Genomic DNA, 18251 nt, shown 5'->3' with positions numbered 1-18251 from the left:
TTTTCCTCTTTTAATCGCGGCAGTATCCACAGCAACTTCTGCAACGGAAATCTGCAGATCAGTGGTATCTGCAACTGCATCCACGATAGTTGTTCTCATTGTAGCAGTGACAGCTGCAACAGCTGTCGTCGTGCCAATCGCAGTGACGAGCAGCTTCTCTTGTCACTACTAACAGTTATGTATCGATCCATGAGCTTGTTTGCAGTCGTTTATTCTCGGATAAAGTCTACGATTATATAGATTTATATAAAACGTGTGGTGCGACTTTGTCGAATCCACAAGAATAATGAATCGCTCATTTTAAGGAAGCTTATTTCCACAAACAGGCTTACTGTCTGCTTTATATAAACATACATTTTGTAAATGGGCTATATTTTAACCATTGAGATAATACTAAGGCAGCGCATCATTTAAGGCAGAGTTTCGTTCATTTAGAAAAGAGCTTTATTTTTTAAATTAAACAAGATAGTTTCTCGTGTTTCCCGAAACACAAAGATTTCATAATAGTATCTTGTCTAAAGCGATTGAATCAATTACTGGTTAAATCCACGGCCTCCTTTTTAACGAGCTCTTCGCAACGGCATATTAAACGACCGTGAGGAACATGAGGCAAGCCACTGTCGATCCAGCAACCGCTTTGAAGCTCCTTCGACGTCAGCTGCCGAGAGAAATACGGCTGTTTCTCGTCTGAGTCTCCGCGAGTGTAAAATGCTCCGCGAATACTTTTGACTTGCGTGATCTCTGTTATGAGACATTTGCCGAGATAACTAATCCGAATGTAGAGCGAAATCGTGGCGGCGGTGTTCCGGAAATTCTCGTCCAACAAAGTGTACGTTCCCATCATAGACCTTAAATGACATAATCACCGTATTATTAAGCCCCTAGGATTACACAGGACGTTCCTCACTAAGCGTACTTTCCTTGAAAGGAAAAGTAAAATACATCAAAGGAAGCACACTTTTCTACGGATTTCCCGGTCTCGGATATAAAACAAAATGCCTAACGCTCCAAATGACGTAATCGTATATTTTATAATATTATTTGCAAAAGTAATGTTGTATAACATTAATATTAAAAAAAACATTGCAAGCGACAATTTAATGGAAAAACACATCTGTAACATCAGCTCTTTCTCAATAAACGATTTCCAACGAATATCAAACGCAATCGGACAGTGAGATTGGAGAGAGCTTTCGACGAGAAAAATTCCCGTCCAACATCAACAATCGGCGATTCCTCGGTTTTCGGCGGTTATCACCTCGAAATAATCTGGCGTTTATAGAAGTCCGACAAGTGTTCCGCCAATTCGTCCCGCTCGCGGATTTGTTTGGCAATACTGTTCAGCAGACTATCGACTGGCACAGTGGCGGAGCCGATTCTCTGGCGCGAGACCATCTCAAAATACTTGCACACTTGTTTCCGAACAAGTAGCTGGATACCGACGCCACTCGCTTTTTCCCCAAAGAAATCTGCCGGCACAGAGAAGACGACGGATCTGCCGCCGTAAAATTTCTCGTTCTCGTAGTTGGAGCCTTGATAAGGACGATAATCGCGTCGATTCGGCGACAATGATATCCAATCCTCATCCAGCACGCGAAACATCACAACAGTTTCCTTAAGGACGACTTTGTCAAACGCCGTGGTCCAAGGGACAAACAACTGTTGCAATCAGATCATTAACGCTCTGATAATTTATCAAAATTTATTCAACTATTGCTAATAAAAATTTAACTCAGACGTCATATTTTTTGTATTGAATCATAGAAACAGAGACTTAGCTCTCTTATACTAATTGTAAGTTCTGAAGATTATCTGCGGTTTGTATCCCAGGGTTGACCTAATGACTTTACAATATTTCCATATATACAATGTAATAGAAATTATATATCATATTAGTACACGAAAAATATTTGCTTACATTTTCCACGGCAATCTCTAACATCATTAAATGCGAATCATGGGAAAGAATGAGCGACGACATTGCTCATGAATTTATGTATATATCACAATGTTATTCCATCGTCTTGTCCGTGACATTAATTTTACGTTGGTCTTTGTTGGTAATGCGCCAGTTACGATTCATTTTTCAGCGTACGTTCACATCTCGTACTATATAATTTGTAGGTTCGAACGCGTCTGAAAATCAGCAGAAGTTGACGCTTGTTGCATATCTCGAATGCTCATCGATATTAAATATATCCATGGCATGTATTTGCTCGAAATAAAAAACAATTAATCTATGAGCTGTACACTCTTAGGTCCAGTTTCACAAACGTCGGTTAACTGTTAACCAGAGTTCAGTCGACTTCCTATCTTTCTCTATCTTGTTATCCAAGAAGAGACAGAGGATCAATTAACCATGGGTTAGCGGTTAAACGACGTTTGTGAAACTGACCCTTATAGAAGTTTATTATTACAAAATTTCTTTATTTAACGCATCTGTACAGTCTCTCAAGAGGAAAATCAGCTCGTTATTAATCAAAGAAATTACTATTAAGCGTTAATGCGATAGTGACACATAAAGCATATTATATAACGCTTAAGAAAGTTGTACAAAAGTTACTTGCTGTTTCCCTGCGAACTCTCATGTAGCAAGAAATTCGATTTAGCGAAAGAAAGGCCAATCCCGTTGAGATTCATTAAACCGACGTTTCACTACGAAACTTGCGTCATTAGTAACTCACAAAAGAATGGAAATAGACTTATACATTTATTGTTGCCGGATCAGCCAAACTGCAACACAATGTCTCAATATTGTAGACCGAAATGCCAGATTGTCCAGCCACAGAATTACTAAAAGATTCTTCCTTCTCGTACAGATCGAAGAAAAGTTTTCGTAATGTTTATTTACTCCATCAACAAAACTCATATCCTATATCACCGGTCTTTTAACGTGTAACGTTCCGTTACAATATACCAAAGATTTTCTCTTGCCAGTTTTAGTATTTTGCAAAAATATTAATTTAAAATATTTCACATTGTATATACAAGTACTCGTAAATAGGAAAGTTTCAAGGAGAAAAGGAAGTCTTGTATCCAAACTTCCTTTTCTTTTGATATGAAAAAGATCGTTAGCGGTACTTTTAATAATTTACAACATTAATTTAGAACACAAAATTATTGTTTCAAAAGAGATAGTACAGTGGAATGCATATTAAAGAAATTTTTATTCATTTAGTTGCATTATTTATATTATAAATATGCGTAACATTTGCCAAAAAACAACAAAGAGAAAATTCCGCCTTAATCTTAATGAATCTTTACTTAAGGTGAAAAATTCTTTTTTTTATCAAATGGACTGTCTTAAAAATGGGGACTGTTTTCAGAAAAGTAATTATAATTAAAATTCGTGTGGCTCAAATGTGGGAAAAACATAAATTTAAAGAAATAAAGGACTAAGAGCCGCGACAGTGTTAGTGTTTAGATATTTCATATTTTTAAATTTATTACTAAAAAGATTACCTCAGCCAGGGTTAATTATAATTACGTGATTCCCAAACACTCAGAAATACTTGTTAAATTCCGAAAATTAAGATGTAATGTACAATAGAGAGGTCACAGACGTGCTCTATTTAACGTATACCATTCATTTTATATCCGTACAAAGTGTTATATACAATTATTAGAACATATTTGTGAATAAGGAAATTAACTGTCTCTGTAGTTAAATAAAACACTATAAAAACGTACAAGATATATAATATACGTTAACTATCGGTAATAATTTCCGCACATTGTGGTATATAATTACTCAAGTTTAATATCTTAATAGAGTGTATTTAATAAGAAGATTATCATTCGCTCTTCGACGTCTGGTTTCTCTAGAACTATGATTTTCAGCACAAGTATAACATTGCGTCCGGATTTGGCTCCGTTTCCATTTTCCTCGCGCTTCTCAATTTCAAACGCAATTTAGCGAGTATTCAGCAAAATCAAAAACCACGAATTATATACCGCTGCGCCGTAAATACTTGCATCGCTTGGCTTGCATTGCTCTACACTCTATCGATGCCTCTATAAATTCTTTATTCTCCGAAACGTATACCGCGCGCGGCGCTATATTTCCTATAAACATAAATCGTGGAGGTTCGGAAGTTATATTTTATTTTGGCTGTAACATGCGAGGTTAAAGCTCCCGTAGAAAAAGAGATTCGGACGGAAACATCGACCCGATTTAAATAAACGTACAAAAAGGCACAGCTAGCCGACGTGCCGTTGATTTTTAAATATCATTTACGAATTGTTGCGGTAGTTGCTGTAACTCAAAATTCTCACCCTACTCGTAAACTCGTGCAGCATAACTCAACGCGTAATAGTACCGTTGTATCACAACGCGGAAACTTGTAATGTCCAAACTTCAGGAATACAACTGTACTGTATAGAAACAAGCAACTAATTAGAATCGCTAATTTTAACATTGTTAATAAGATCAAGTAATGAAAAAGCCCGCTTACTTTTTTGTACATTTTAATCAATGTGGAGGAAGACCATACATACGTAGGAAAAGAAAAGCAAAATTTCTTTGACAAATCTAACAAGAAGAAAATCCAGGAAGACATTATATTCACGTAAGATGTATTTATCTAGACATTCATTGGTGGATGCCTTATGGAAAATGACAGAGGGAAACTTGAAATTTCCAGCGAGATATTTTGTATGTTACAAAAAGAAGACAGCTTTATATGTATATGCGAGGAAGGCCTTTCACATGGATAATGTCTGCAAAATGCCGCCACGATACGCGGAGCGCACTAAGATGTTGCATACAAGAGCACATAAATGCTTAAATTTTTACAGGTGCACCGAGCCATCGCTTTTTTCTCATTGTAAAGGCCGCATCAGCGGAAGTTCACAGAGAAATGGAAATGGGACGTCGCACGCGACGTCGTCCATGCCACCCTCTTTCATTAGGGCACCACAGTGCTGTTTGCCTCCTCCGTTGTCGGGCTGTCCGCCCCACTTATCGCTCCACCTGGTATAACCGGTTTTCGCCAGCGAATCGCCTAACACCGTGACCCATTCGCCTTCCGCATAAAGATCGTGTATACCTAAGAAGGCCTCGTTCGGATACGCCGCACCCTTGATCGGTCCGGAGTGATTAAATATATCCAACAGTATCTGAAGAGGATCGATATATTATATTAATCAGGCCGATATAGATATATTGATCTAATAATTATTGCGACACCTCCCGCACGTGCGGAAAAATATATTTGTCCGGAGTAAATTAAAGTCATAAGGATCAGTTGCGTATTATACATATAATCAATAATAGTTTGCGATAGGACTGATAACTCACGTGCTCCTCAGCAATAGAATTGATGATGGCGAGGTAGCCACCCTCATCGTTACAAAATTTCCTCGCGTCGTTCCACGTGGCGGCCCTTGTGTGCAACTTATGCGCACCGACACCCATTGTGTAACGATAATCGTCTCTCATCGGAGCGCCACGCATGGCCACGTTGCACGAGCACATCATGCCGTGCATCATTACGTTTTGTAAGTAGAATTGCTCGAGATGCTGCCGGTTCTGCTGCGTCATCCAGTCCGATTGTCCGGGGATCGTCGAGCTATTGACCGATGTCAAGCACGGGCAGGCGGATTCCGGATTATTGATGCTCGCGGCCGCGTCCTGTGCGCCCCCGTTCAGATGGGGGGTCGTTGTCTGCTCCAAGTTGCCGTATCCATTCGATGGTGCGGCCGAGACAAACGACTCGCGAACACCAAGCAGCGCGATGCAACCGACGAGTAACAAGTACACCATCGTTCTTCCCCCGGATTCGTCGCTCTTCGAAGATTAGCCTTGCAAAGTACTCCACCGAGATCTGCGAACGATCGTCAAGTTTGAAAATTATCTTTGACGAAACAAAGATTGCCTTTGATGAAAATGAGGAGGATGCTGAAAGCTATTTGCAATTAATAATGGGAGGAATTTATAATTATTTATAGCAAATATACGAATTGGAGGCAAATTAATTATTCGTCGTTTAAAAATTGATTCATAAACGCTTCTTCAAACGATCATCGATTATCGGAAGAATAAAAATTGGTTTTTAATACAATTTAAGGGAAGAATCTCAAAACTGATTACTAATAGAATATTAGAAAATAATAGAAATGGAATGACATATTAATGATTAAAATGACACCACAATAATATAAATCTCATGATACAGCGCGATAAGTAAAATTTTATACATTAAATTGAATGTTAAATTAAAAGGAGTATATATAAAAATTTATTATGCAAGGATTAATACCTTGTTTGAAGAATTTCACACAATATTCACGAAAAAGACTCAGAGTCAGAAGGAAAACCGGAGATCCACTTCAGATTTCTAGCTAATCTGGCTAGTGTTCGTTCTTGAAAACCGTACGAAGAAACATATGCGCACCAAGCCGGACTCAAAGAAGAACTGAGGCCTGTTTATATTGTACGCCCCTACGTCCCTACCCGACCGCTCGGCATACCAAGACAGGCTAAATGACCCTTCCAAAAAGATTGCAGTGTTCTGTCATCAGCAATCGTTCAAGGACCGACGGCAGTGGCTCGCAAACGACGGCCTTCTGTTTTACATCTGTTTGTAAGGCCAAGCTCAATCGAACATTCGGGACGGTCGAGAAGAATCTATGTTCCTCTAACTGACGAACACGTTTTGACAAAGACGATATCCTTGATGAGGAAATTAATTAAATGCTACGAGATAATTCATGAAAGTCATTCAAAATCAGATCCAATTGACTACTAAAAAAAAATTAAATCTGTTTCCTCCTTCATTTCTTTCTCTTTTACTAACTCACATTTTTTCGGTAAAGCAAAAAATACTGTAAATATATATTATTATAAATTTATTTCCGCATGATTGTGTGAAATTGTTATTGTACTTTTTGAGAGAACCACTGATCTATTCTCGAGCAAGTGATAAAACACACTCCGCCTTCTCATCCTGTCTCCTATTAAAAAGTATCACATAAATTATACAAATTGTATATTATAATTTATATAATGCTTAATGAATGATATAAAACCAATTCAACATATTAAAATGGCGTATTAAGATGCTACTTTTGTTAAAATTAAAATTTTGGCGAATAAATTTTTTAGTGGTGAGTCATATTTAAGGATATTTATTGTTTCACATTAACAAAAAAAATGCCTTTCACATTGGATAACAGTACCCGGACAGAATTTTCTCTTAAAATTTACCCTGCAAACACGTAATCGTGGGACGATTTGGCATTTTGTTAGAATTTTATGAGTTTTTGAAATTTTACCATACATTTTACTAGTAAAATGTGTACTAAGTATAATTACTAGTACAATGTATGGTAAAATTTAAAAAAAACTGTTATAAAGTTCTCGAAAATGCCATGTTGTGCCACGATTACATGATTTTCAGGGTAAATTTTAAGAGACAATTATCTCCGTGTAGTGTTTTCAGCGTCACGCTAATCCCGCTTTGTGTCGCGATTGATGCATTTTCGCATGTCGGCGAAAACCGTATTGCCTTTGCATACGATATCTTGCAATTCGTACACAAGTGCTATTCTTAACGGTAAATTTTCGAGTGCCGCGTGTAAAATATAGACCAGGCACGCGCTCGAAGTTAATCGGAAGATTTAAGATGGGCCAACCTCTACCGTGTAAACGTCTCCGGAATATAGCACAGTAAATTTCCAGGCATACAGAATCGCAGTGATTTCTCTCCCCCTTTCTTTTGGCGGCGTATATATCGAAAGAGCTGGTAGCTGCAGCGGATTAGAAGAACATAAATTACAAACGGTTAGATAATTGGAAAAAGTATAACTTCCTCGCGGTATTAAATGGAATTGGATCCCGGACAGACGGAACAATGTGCCACTGTGTGGCGTAGTATGAAATTTGCCTGATCTATAATAGAGAAACGAAATTTCACATTTTATTGTATGTACACGAACAAAGCAGCACTCTGTACTTGTCTTTCGTTTTATAATTATTCAAATATATTAATCTAAAATTCAAATTTGATGAATTCCTAGAAGATAAATACTTACATATATTTGCATAGAAAATCTGGGGAATAAAAAAAACAAAAGTAAACTATCTTTTGTTATAATACAAAAATACATACAGCTTTGTGTCAATAGAGATTTCCACGCTTGAATAAAATTTAGTTAAAAAATAAAAATATTTTTATATTTCTCATTGATTTATCAAAATGGAATGGAAATTTTATTTCTGTTTTTTTTTTCAATCGAGAAAAAACGGTCGACGTGGCTCGATAATCCATATCATATTCAATTATCCGTCGTATCTTTATCAATTTACGTTCATGGGGTATCTTCACGTTATTTACCCCGAGAAACTATAACAATAAAGCAAACAATATGAAAGAATGAACGTAACAGCGATCTAATATAATTCTTGATGTACTTTTCAGATGCGACTAAAGCCCTTCCTCGTAACCTTCTATCTCCTGTTGCTTTCGATCGTCTCGACCTATATTGCCCCTGCACTAGGTTCTGATATACTTCGTTACAAGGTAAGTACTGTATATACATTTATCGATATCGATATTGTACATCTTCGTCAAAGCGCAAAATTATTTTGCTGTTTTGTTGTCGTATTTACTGTAAACGAAATGATTTCTAAAAAATAGGATTATAAGAAATTTATTTTATGCATTGTATTTGACACACTTATTTTTCTAAAGCAGATTCTTTTAATAAAGATTATTTTAAAATCAACTAAGCTAATCTTGACCAAAAGATTGATCGATTCTCAGATCAGGAAGCAACTCGGCAATCGAATGATTAATAAGACTTTTTCGCGTCCAAGTCTTGAAACTTAAATTGAACATGATTGCTTCAATTAGTTTTAATTAATTTTTATGCCTTCCTGTCTTTATAATCGATTTTTGATAATCTTCTCTTTAACTGACGGCCCAGTGAACGAGGCTAATCTCACAAAAAATGAATAATTGATGCTGCGTTTAAACATTGCGTCTGAAGTAAAGTCACACGTAAGCGAGATCGGGCGGAAGATTAATGACTGAAATTAGGCTTCCTCCGGGAAGCTTTTCAGCGCTCGTTTCAATTTCAAGTCGCGACACAACTTATCGGCCGATTATACAAATCCCTCACGTTCTCGCTGTATCCTCTCGCGCCGTATTTCCTCCCTTTCTCTTGCTCGCGGATATTATTACTCGCATAAGCCCTCGTCTGAAAGCTGATGACCGCAAGACGAGTACTCTCCTTACAGCGGATCTTCCTGGCTGCGCTCCAAGGTACAGACTTCTCGCGTAACTCTCGTCACCGGATGGTGACCGTAATCCGCATCCCCGGTATCTGTGTACATTTATCTGTGTACATTGACATTGCGCTGTATTTACCTGAGCGAAATCGACCGTCGGCGCACTCGAAGCGCATAACTCCGACCGCGAGACTCTATCCGGAAACCGGCGAGGCCGCGCGCAGACCGCCCCTCGTTTCCTCGCGCGCGGGGTGGACTTCCGGCGACTTGAAGCGATTCAAGTCGTCGAGGACGAATAATTCACGAGACGCTTTGAATATTTTCAAGTCCTCGCGGACGATAAAGGACGCGACGCCGACTCGCCCGAGACAATCGACTCGGGAGATTCCTCGGCTTCCAGTTCTACGAGATTACGCCGTCGAAAAAGTTATCTCGTCGCGCGACGTCGTTACGTTATATTCTAACGAAATCTTTTATGCATACGCGACTTGCTCGACGTAATATCTCTGACGTGTGTGACATTCGTTATTTTCAGCGCTCGAGGCATCGTTATTTTACGGTGGAGAACAATGGCGTGTCGCCGGACACCGGGAATCCTCCGTCCGCCAAGCCGACCTCGGCGGATGACGGATCCGCAAACTCGGAGGACCGACTCGCCTACAAGAGTGCGTAACCGCTAAATCTCTACGTACACATATGTCAATTAGTAATTCGTACGTCGGTTCCGTCGGGTATGCGCCGTTCGGCCAAGTTTAATTAAACTGTGTGTATTCCCGGTCACACAACTCGCCGGGATTGTATGTACACGTTTACCTCGTGTCGTCATTAGACCAGACCGTACACCGCCAAAATTGCGTAGAGCACCAATCCCGCGACTAGCAGGATCGCAATGACGTAGAAAAACGCGCACATGGCTGCGAGACTGCGAGAAACGCTCGCATCGCGACGCGAATAAAAGAAGGGTGACGTAGCGCGACAGCAATGCGATCGAAACGGGGCGGAAGAATTTTTTTTTATAACGCATCGATCGCAGCACCTTCCTTTTTAGTACAGCAAATTGTAAGTACATATTTTGTACATTGATGGACAGAATGGTTGCAACACTTTTTTTTTTTTTAGTGAGTTAGGAACATGCATTTAGATTGAGGGTTGCGTTCCAAAATCTTCTTCCCCGAGCAATATTTTACTCGACGGCTATTTCCGAAACCATTTTGAGCGTTTTCGATCTATTTCTCAAGTAAAATTTTCCCTCCGAGAAAACGTTTTGGAACGTAAACCTGAATCTACACGAGCGTTCTTAAACTCATTTAAAAAAGCGTCGCAACCATTCTGTCCATTGATGGTTCACTTTACATCGCATTAAATAATATAGACCTAGTTTACATCGTGCACTTGATACGCGTATCAAATAGTAACAAATAGTAAATAACTAGTAAATTCGTTTGGTCATTGGCTGATCAGTTCAAATACACTATTTGATACGCGTATCAAGTGCACGATGTAAACTAGGCCAAAAAGACAAAAATGATGCATCTATCTGAAGATATACAGGGTGTTATGTAATGCCCGCCTCACCACTTATTTATGGATAGGACTAGATTGAGTCGAAAAGTCCTCTACCATTTTGCAATTTTCGCAATAGTTATCGAGTTATTGACCTAGTTTACATCGTGCACTTGATACGCGTATCAAATAGTAACAAATAGTAAATAACTAGTAAATTCGTTTGGTCATTGGCTGGTCAGTTTAAATACACTATTTGATACGCGTATCAAATAGTAACAAATAGTAAATAACTAGTAAATTCGTTTGGTCATTGGCTGATCAGTTCAAATACACTATTTGATACGCGTATCAAGTGCACGATGTAAACTAGGCCATTATTAAAAATCGCTGTCTTGGCCCGGACTATACCACCCAATTCGAGCTCGCGGCGAGATGCGGCCGTCCCGCGATCGACGTTGCTAGGCGCACGGGGAATTGTTTACGACACACGGCAAGGGCTACGTATAATAAACAACTCCCCGCGCGCCTAGCAACACTGATTGCGAGACGGCCGCATCTCGCAGTGCGCTTTAATTGGGTGGTAGGCCGGGCTAAGATAGCGATTTGTAATAATTAATAACTCGTTAACTATTGCGAAAATTGGCAAAATGGTAAAAGACTTTTCGACTCAGTCTAGTCCGCTCTATCTGTAAATAAGAGGTGAGGCGGGTATTACATAACACCCTGTATATTACGTCCGCAGAATAATACCGCTTGCAAAACTTTATTCTGACATGGCCGCTTTGCGCATATATTAAATAGCGATGGTAAAACCAGCGCGAATCGTGAGACGCGAAACGAAAAGAGAATATTCGGAGAACGAGGAGGAATATCCCGAAATGATTTGGCAGTATTCTAAGGTTGCGATCTCCAACGGGGGTTGCGCGGAGTGATTTATTGCAACAAGATAGAACGGTCGCATTACCGAGGATGATCGGCAATTTTATCGTGAATGGACGCGTATATTCGCGGCGCGGGGTATCCCGCTTTCGCACATATAAGATCCCGTCATCAATCGCGCGGGTTTGTAACATACGGCTGACGGGAAACATTCGCGGCCGCGCATCCAGGGTTGCGATCCCGATATGCAACATATCTCGAGCGGGGAGAGAGACCGGGGAGGGAACGAGGCAAACGTTAGCGAAGACGCGATATTTTCCGCCCTTTCAGACGACGACCCGTGCCTGGTGAAGTACTGCGGCGCGGGAAGAGAGTGCCAAGTCTCCGCGGACGGCGAGGAGATCGTCGCCACATGCGTCTGCGTTCGTAGATGCGCGCGGAGGCATCGACCGGTCTGTGCGAGCAATGGCAGGGTGTACGTCAATCACTGCGAGATGCACCGCGCGGCCTGCGACGCCGGCACGCCGTTAACCACGCGAAGGCTCTCCAGATGCCTCAGCAACGGTGAGCACGTGCTGGACAGTACGTCTCTGCCCTGCGTAGCGCGAGAAGCTTGCGGCATGCACGCGAGGAAAATACCTCTTTGAAAAGAGAGGGATGTAATGGCGTTTATACGTACACGGAGAGAATTTTCTCTTAGAATTTACCCTGGATATCATGTAATCGTGGGACAATACGGCGTTTCGAAGAATTTTATGAGAGTTGTTTGAAATTTTGCCATACGTTTCACTAGTAACCATACTTAGCTTACATTTTACCCTTAGAAAAATTTACTTTAAATGAAAGTAAAGTTTTTGAAAGTAATCTTTCAAATCCAAGGGTTTACTTAAAGAAGTTAAAAGTTTACTTAAGAAATTTTTTAGTAATTTTGGACACTTAAAGTAATTTTTAGATAGCCAAGCCTGTCGAAGTTCCCGCTAGAGGGCCGCGCGGCATAGCGTTTTCTCGCAAGAAGAAAACCACACACGCGGTATTATATCGCATACTTTTCACAATTCTTAAAGTAGGTTTTAAGTTTACCTTAAATAAAAGTTTTAAGTGTCCGAATTTATTTTTTATTTTTTTTATTTTCCTAAAGTAAAATTTTAAGGTTTTCTAAGGTGTATTTTCCCAAGGATACTAGCAAAATGTATGGCAAAACCTCAAAAAACTCTGATAACAATACTTCAAAATACCATGTTGTCCCACGATTACGTGATTTTCAGACTAAACTTTAAAAGGAAATTCTCTCCGTGTACATACGTGGAGTATTTCCGATTTCAATCGATGGACTTGATGGATTTAAAGAAAGTCGGAGCAAGAAGTTTGCTCCGTTTTTGTGTATGTTTTCTAATATCGGCATTAAAGAGTCGCTAGCCATTTTGCATATTCGATTATTGTTTATCGGGTATAAAAACCCATATTTTTTACATTCTTTACATTAATATTAACGGTGGTAATTCTGGGAAGTGAAACGAGATTTTCTGCTGGCTTGAAATCAATTCTTGTATTTTAGATTCCAGCGAGATGGAAGAACACCGGGGTTTATCGACCCCGCGGCGTACACTGAACTCTATCTATATTTAATTTTAATTATCTATCTATTTAACTCAATTAATTATTGGATTTGACTTTATTTAATTACTTAGCAGGACTGATCAGAAACCGAGCTTAATAGCAAATGCATATAATTAATCAATTAATGCACCACCGACTATTTTTAGGTTGTAATCGTAAATTATTGATGCGACCCGAATCTTATTAGAGAAACGTACGTACGTTATACGTGAACCAATATATGTACATAATTAATCACGACTTTTTAAATCTACTACTATAACTTTTTAATTAACTTTTATCAGTAGATTAAATTTATATAAGTATAACAGCGTATAAATCTTATAAGACACATCAAATAAAGATTATCCAAATCTTTTTGCCGATACTTTAAACTTTAATTTCATTGTTTACTCTACGGGAAAAAGAAACCACGATCTCCACCGGACTCGCAAAACTTTGGTTTCATTATGAACTCAATAATAACTTGGAAGTTTTCTATTAATTTATGGCAGCCGCGCAGCAGCCTAGTTTGTTAAGAGTTGTAATGACAGGGTAAAAAAGAGATGTCGTTACATGGAACTCCAAGTTTATGATAGAATGTTCCATCATTTCCAGGTAATTACAGCGCACAGGCACGGAAGGATTTCTTCGCGTACCATGTCTCCTCCAAAGGCAAGAGTATCGCCAAGTATGCTAAGTCGAAGAATAAAATGAAGCATCATCCGGCGAGCAAATCGATTCCGCGAAAGAACGGCCACGGTATTGAGGAGTGTTCGGCGCAGGAATACGAGATTATGAAAGTACGTTATTGATTATGCTCCCCGATGCAATAATTTCCGATTTAAGACGCGGGAAAGTTTAATGGGGTCTTTTCTCCCCGGATCTTCTTACGCTGCAAATAGATGGCTTTATTTATCATTATAATATTCTCCGATTGAATTCGGATATAGTTTCGATAAACAAGTTTTACTGGAGCACGTGAAACGGTACCGAGTTTGAATTTGTTATCGAGCTATGATACGCAAATAATACTCGATCTTTCTTTCTTCGAATAATGACAATTCTGAAACGCGCGAAGAGTAAAATTATTTATATTAAAATAGTTTTAAAATAACGAGATCCTCGCACTTTGTGGATTTAATACAGTTTACTTGGCATACAATACTTAGATGAAAGTCCCCTATTATGAGATAGGATTCTAATATGAGAAAAGCGGAGTTTCCATTAAATTAATAGCCATCGTTTGTTGATTCAACCATGAATTTATTGCCCTTCGGGGCGAAATTTAGTGGAAAATTCATTGTTGGTTTATGTAATCGTTACGAAAAAAGATTTCTAACTGAATTTGAGTGTTGAAAAAACCTGCTATCTCATAATAGAGGACTTCCCTTTATGTAAATTCAGCTGTGGTATCGAGATTTCTTCGTATAAATCTAGACGAATTAAATATGAATTAAAACACGTCGAGTAAAAAATATCTTTCTTGAATCTTTTATGATTTTTCGCGCGGCAACACGTTTGAACTAACCCTTATTAAAAAGATGATAAAAAAATCAGGTTATACTATTCAGGTTATCTCTTTTATTGTATTTATCCGTAGGACAACTTACTCCTGTATAGCCACGCCAGATTAATGGCCGAGGATAATCACAGCAAGGAATACTTGGTCAGCATCATGTTTTCTCACTACGACAGAAACAATGACGGTAATTTGGAACGGGAGGAGCTCGTGCAGGTGATTTAACATTGAATATACTTTTCTCCGTATAGTGTTTCTTCATTAGCGTTTTCTCTCGAGTTAAACCAAGCTGAAAGAGACCTACTTGCGATGAGATTTATTTGATGGCCGTTATTTTAATGGCAGTAACACGATTTTTCCATTGCGCGAGCGTCCCGCGAATAATGCTCTTAAGCTCTCTCGAACATTTAGATCGCCAAGGAGGAAAACATGGAGGAGCTATCCGCGGGATGCAACTTGAGCCACATGATCAGCTACGATGACACCGATGGTGACGGCAGATTGAACGTTAACGAGTTCTACATGGCCTTCAGCAAGCTTTACAGTAAGTAGCATTTATCTCTCGCGAGTCGATGACACAAATTAATATTTACGTTAGTAAAATGTGTTGAGATCGGTTTAATCCTTTAAGCTTAATTTCTCTTATTTAAGACAAATATTCGTATTGTCCTCTTGCTACTTAACAATTTTGTAATCTCTTCGCCGCGATTAGTGCAATTTAACCATTTGCGAATAATTTTCTTATGGTAATCCACGTTATAATGGTCTCAATGCAGGACGCATTGTCCATAGACAATAGCTTCGCCGTAAATTGTCAGACTGCACACGTGACCGGTACAGTGCCATCGCGCATATATAAACGACCGCGAGGAATTATTATGCAAAGTTTGTACGGCGAACGATCGTCCATTCAATTTGGCCGAAGTATAACGTACACATAATAATACGCGAGGGTGATTCTGATCTGTGCAGGTGTATCGGTGGTATCGTTGGATAAATCCCTCGAAGTGAATCACATATCCGCGCGAGTCGGGGACAACGTTGAGATTAAGTGCGACGTCACCGGAACACCACCCCCGCCTTTGGTCTGGCGCCGTTATGGCACAGACGTGGAAACCCTCAGTGAGCCGGAGGTATTCTATTCTAACGAAATAATTCGATCTCTATCCATCAACGTTAGCCCCGTAGACGTAACACCGTCTTTACAGCTCATTACCATTTTAATAAGAAGAAAATATCTATTTCTTCACTTTCTCATTGTTACAACCAATAATCATCTCGTTGAAAATGTTTTTGTTCATTTTTTTGACATTTTATTATATTCTTCCAAACTAAAATTAAGATTTTTAATCGCTTGCAAGCGAGCAATAATGGGAAAAAATTAATTTCACGGTCCGACGGACAGATAATTTTCCTCATTCGAAGCAGGAAAATAAGAGGTATGTTACAAGATAATTGAAGCAACGCGAATGCACTACTTTGTAGATTCGCGTTCTCAACGATGGCAGTCTCTATCTAACAAACGTGCAATTGGAACATGCCGGTAATTACACGTGCCACGCTCTCAGGAATCAAGACGTGGTGCAAACTCACATGCTCACTATATACAGTAAGTCTTTCAAACGGAATTATATAAATTGTGGTACAATTTGAAATTATACAATCCTTGGTCCTGTTTGGAAAATAAAAACATCTTTTATGTAACAAATTATACAATTGATTTATATAAAAAAGCAAACAAAATTTTACCGGCTTATCAAGGCTATCTTTTTTATCCACGGATTATTGGACGAATTTAAATTCAATTTATTGTTAACAAAAAATACTACAAAGTAATTTTTCATGTTTCACTAATAAATAAATAAATAGTTAAATCTCTAAATAACGAAAAAATTTTTACGGATAAAAGAAAATTACATTTCAGTCAGTTATTATGAAATATATTATAAAGTTGTGGGGAATATCAGCTTGAAGCATGATAAATGATACTATCGATCATTAAAGAAAATAATTTATGTTAAAAATAATCGAGTATGACATCTCCCTCAGCCGTGCCCGAGGTCAGGGTGACACCACAGTTCCAATCCAAGCGGCCGAAAGGAACGGCAAGGATGAAGTGCCACGTGATAGGCGAGCCGCTTCCGCGTGTACGATGGCTGAAGAACGACAAACCCCTGAGCGAGGATCAACCGGACAAGTACGACGTGATCGGCAACGGTACCAAATTGCTAATCAGGAAGGTCGATTATGCCGACACCGGGGCTTACATGTGTGAAGCGACCAGCGCTGGGGGACTAACGAGAGACATCAGCAGCTTAGTGATTCAGGAGCAACCTACACCGAGTGAGTAAGGAGCAACTTCTTGCTCTAATGGACACGTAACATTAGCCCGTTATGGAAATGTTTAATTAAAGAAAATACTATTTAATCTAGAAACGCACTAGTACTTTCGCAACAATATTCGCTGATAATTTTCTTAAATAATTGAAACATTTTAAGTAGAGGAAAGTCCCCTATTATATGAAACAGGATCTTAATATGAGATAGCTGAGGTTTCTGGTAAATTAATAGGCATTGTCAGGTGATTCCACCATTACTTTATTCTAATATTGGAGCAAAATCTGTTTAATGGAAAACTCATTGCTAGATCGTGTAATCGTTGTTAAAAACGATTTGTGATTGAATTTGAGTGTTGAAAACCTGCTATCTCATAACAGAGGACTTTCCTCTACTATCGTATTTTTACTTATCATCTCATCATGTCTAATTACTGTGACACAATTTTACATGCAGTTGCGACAGACGAAGAACGCAGATTCTTATCTTTTCACGAGTGGGGCATTTTAGTATATGAACCATCTACGTGCCATGCGTTGCACGAAATCCATTCCACAGACATTATACCTGGTACCCAGGTGCGAAATCTGCATTATATACTCGTTCGTTTTCTTTGCTACCTTTTCTCTCGTTCTCTCGACAGTTTTACCGTTGCATTCCGTACACGTTTTTAGGAATACGTCTGCGGGCCTAAAAATGTCCCCTGTTCTTGGGGACGCGCCATAAACGTTGCCGATAGATATGTGTACGTTAGCCAACCGGATAAGAACCGCGTGCTTGTGATCAGCGAAGTGCAGATGATGATAATTGATGTATGTTTTCTCTTCTATTAAAAAAAAATCGAAACTATTCGGAATACCAGCAAATCATTTCAATGTAACTTCTCAGGTGGTGGCTACTGACAAAAACCCGGTGGATCTGTGGTATATACAAAACCTTGACTACGTCTGGGTGTTAAACTGGAGGAGCGAAATGGACGTCGGTATCAAGACCGTGCAAATAATTAAAGAAGCTGCCCAACGAAAGAAACACCATACCATGCGACCCGAGCCCATCGATGCGCAATTTGATCTCGTGAGAGGCCTGTACATTCCGCAGCAGCGAGTACGTCTACTACCTTCGTCTTCCAATCTGGATAAACTATGCAGACTTAAGTGCACAAATAAATCCTTTCATCAA

The 18251-nt window shown here is 39.1% G+C and overlaps 3 protein-coding genes across 7 annotated transcripts in view; 1 reads left to right on the top strand and 2 right to left on the bottom strand.

Moving 5' to 3' along the window:
• LOC105563600 overlaps window positions 1–2277 on the bottom strand; it is a 4420-nt gene extending 2143 nt beyond the window's left edge. Inside the window, exons 1-3 of the mRNA XM_012015314.1 lie at window positions 1919–2277; window positions 1259–1659; window positions 538–848 (exon numbers count right to left, since the gene is read on the bottom strand). Of these exons, the coding sequence (XP_011870704.1) occupies window positions 538–848; window positions 1259–1659; window positions 1919–1981 (775 nt within the window). The 5' untranslated portion in view covers window positions 1982–2277. The remainder of the gene's footprint in view (window positions 1–537; window positions 849–1258; window positions 1660–1918) is intronic.
• LOC105563570 (follistatin-related protein 5-like) overlaps window positions 1–18251 on the top strand; it is a 45701-nt gene that overhangs the window by 23439 nt on the left and 4011 nt on the right. For all 4 annotated transcript variants that reach the window (XM_012015259.1, XM_012015257.1, XM_012015256.1 and 1 more), the window contains 12 exons: window positions 8421–8522; window positions 9768–9897; window positions 11948–12181; window positions 13832–14016; window positions 14817–14951; window positions 15147–15279; window positions 15708–15868; window positions 16221–16344; window positions 16785–17078; window positions 17529–17650; window positions 17747–17884; window positions 17961–18176. In XM_012015259.1, coding sequence (XP_011870649.1) covers window positions 8421–8522; window positions 9768–9897; window positions 11948–12181; window positions 13832–14016; window positions 14817–14951; window positions 15147–15279; window positions 15708–15868; window positions 16221–16344; window positions 16785–17078; window positions 17529–17650; window positions 17747–17884; window positions 17961–18176 — 1974 coding nt within the window. The remainder of the gene's footprint in view (window positions 1–8420; window positions 8523–9767; window positions 9898–11947; window positions 12182–13831; window positions 14017–14816; window positions 14952–15146; window positions 15280–15707; window positions 15869–16220; window positions 16345–16784; window positions 17079–17528; window positions 17651–17746; window positions 17885–17960; window positions 18177–18251) is intronic.
• LOC105563569 (hemolymph lipopolysaccharide-binding protein-like) lies at window positions 3568–6330 on the bottom strand. Of its 2 annotated transcripts, XM_012015255.1 has the most exons (3): window positions 6261–6330; window positions 5300–5825; window positions 3568–5118 (listed from the first exon to the last, which is right to left on the bottom strand). In XM_012015255.1, the coding sequence occupies exons 2-3, from the start codon at window positions 5762–5764 to the stop codon at window positions 4822–4824; spliced, it is 762 nt and encodes a 253-aa protein (XP_011870645.1). In that variant the 5' UTR covers window positions 5765–5825; window positions 6261–6330; the 3' UTR covers window positions 3568–4821. The 2 variants fall into 2 exon arrangements, with proteins under 2 accessions (XP_011870645.1, XP_011870644.1); XM_012015254.1 differs by lacking the exon at window positions 6261–6330 and having other exon boundaries at window positions 5300–5887.

The sequence above is a fragment of the Vollenhovia emeryi genome, unplaced genomic scaffold (assembly GCF_000949405.1).
Source record: "Vollenhovia emeryi isolate VEMERY1.0 unplaced genomic scaffold, V.emery_V1.0 DF939174.1, whole genome shotgun sequence".
Taxonomy (NCBI): domain Eukaryota; kingdom Metazoa; phylum Arthropoda; class Insecta; order Hymenoptera; family Formicidae; genus Vollenhovia; species Vollenhovia emeryi.
Note: the sequence above shows the minus strand (reverse complement) of the source record. Positions and strands in the feature narration are given on the sequence as shown.

Coding starts and splice junctions, on each gene's coding strand:
- LOC105563569 (XM_012015255.1), bottom strand. CDS start 5,764: ATGGTGTACTTGTTACTCGTCGGTTGCATCGCGCTGCTTGGTGTTCGC. Junction 5,119..5,299: donor ATTCTATTGCTGAGGAGCAC/GTGAGTTATCAG, acceptor GATCCTCTTCAG/ATACTGTTGGATATATTTAA.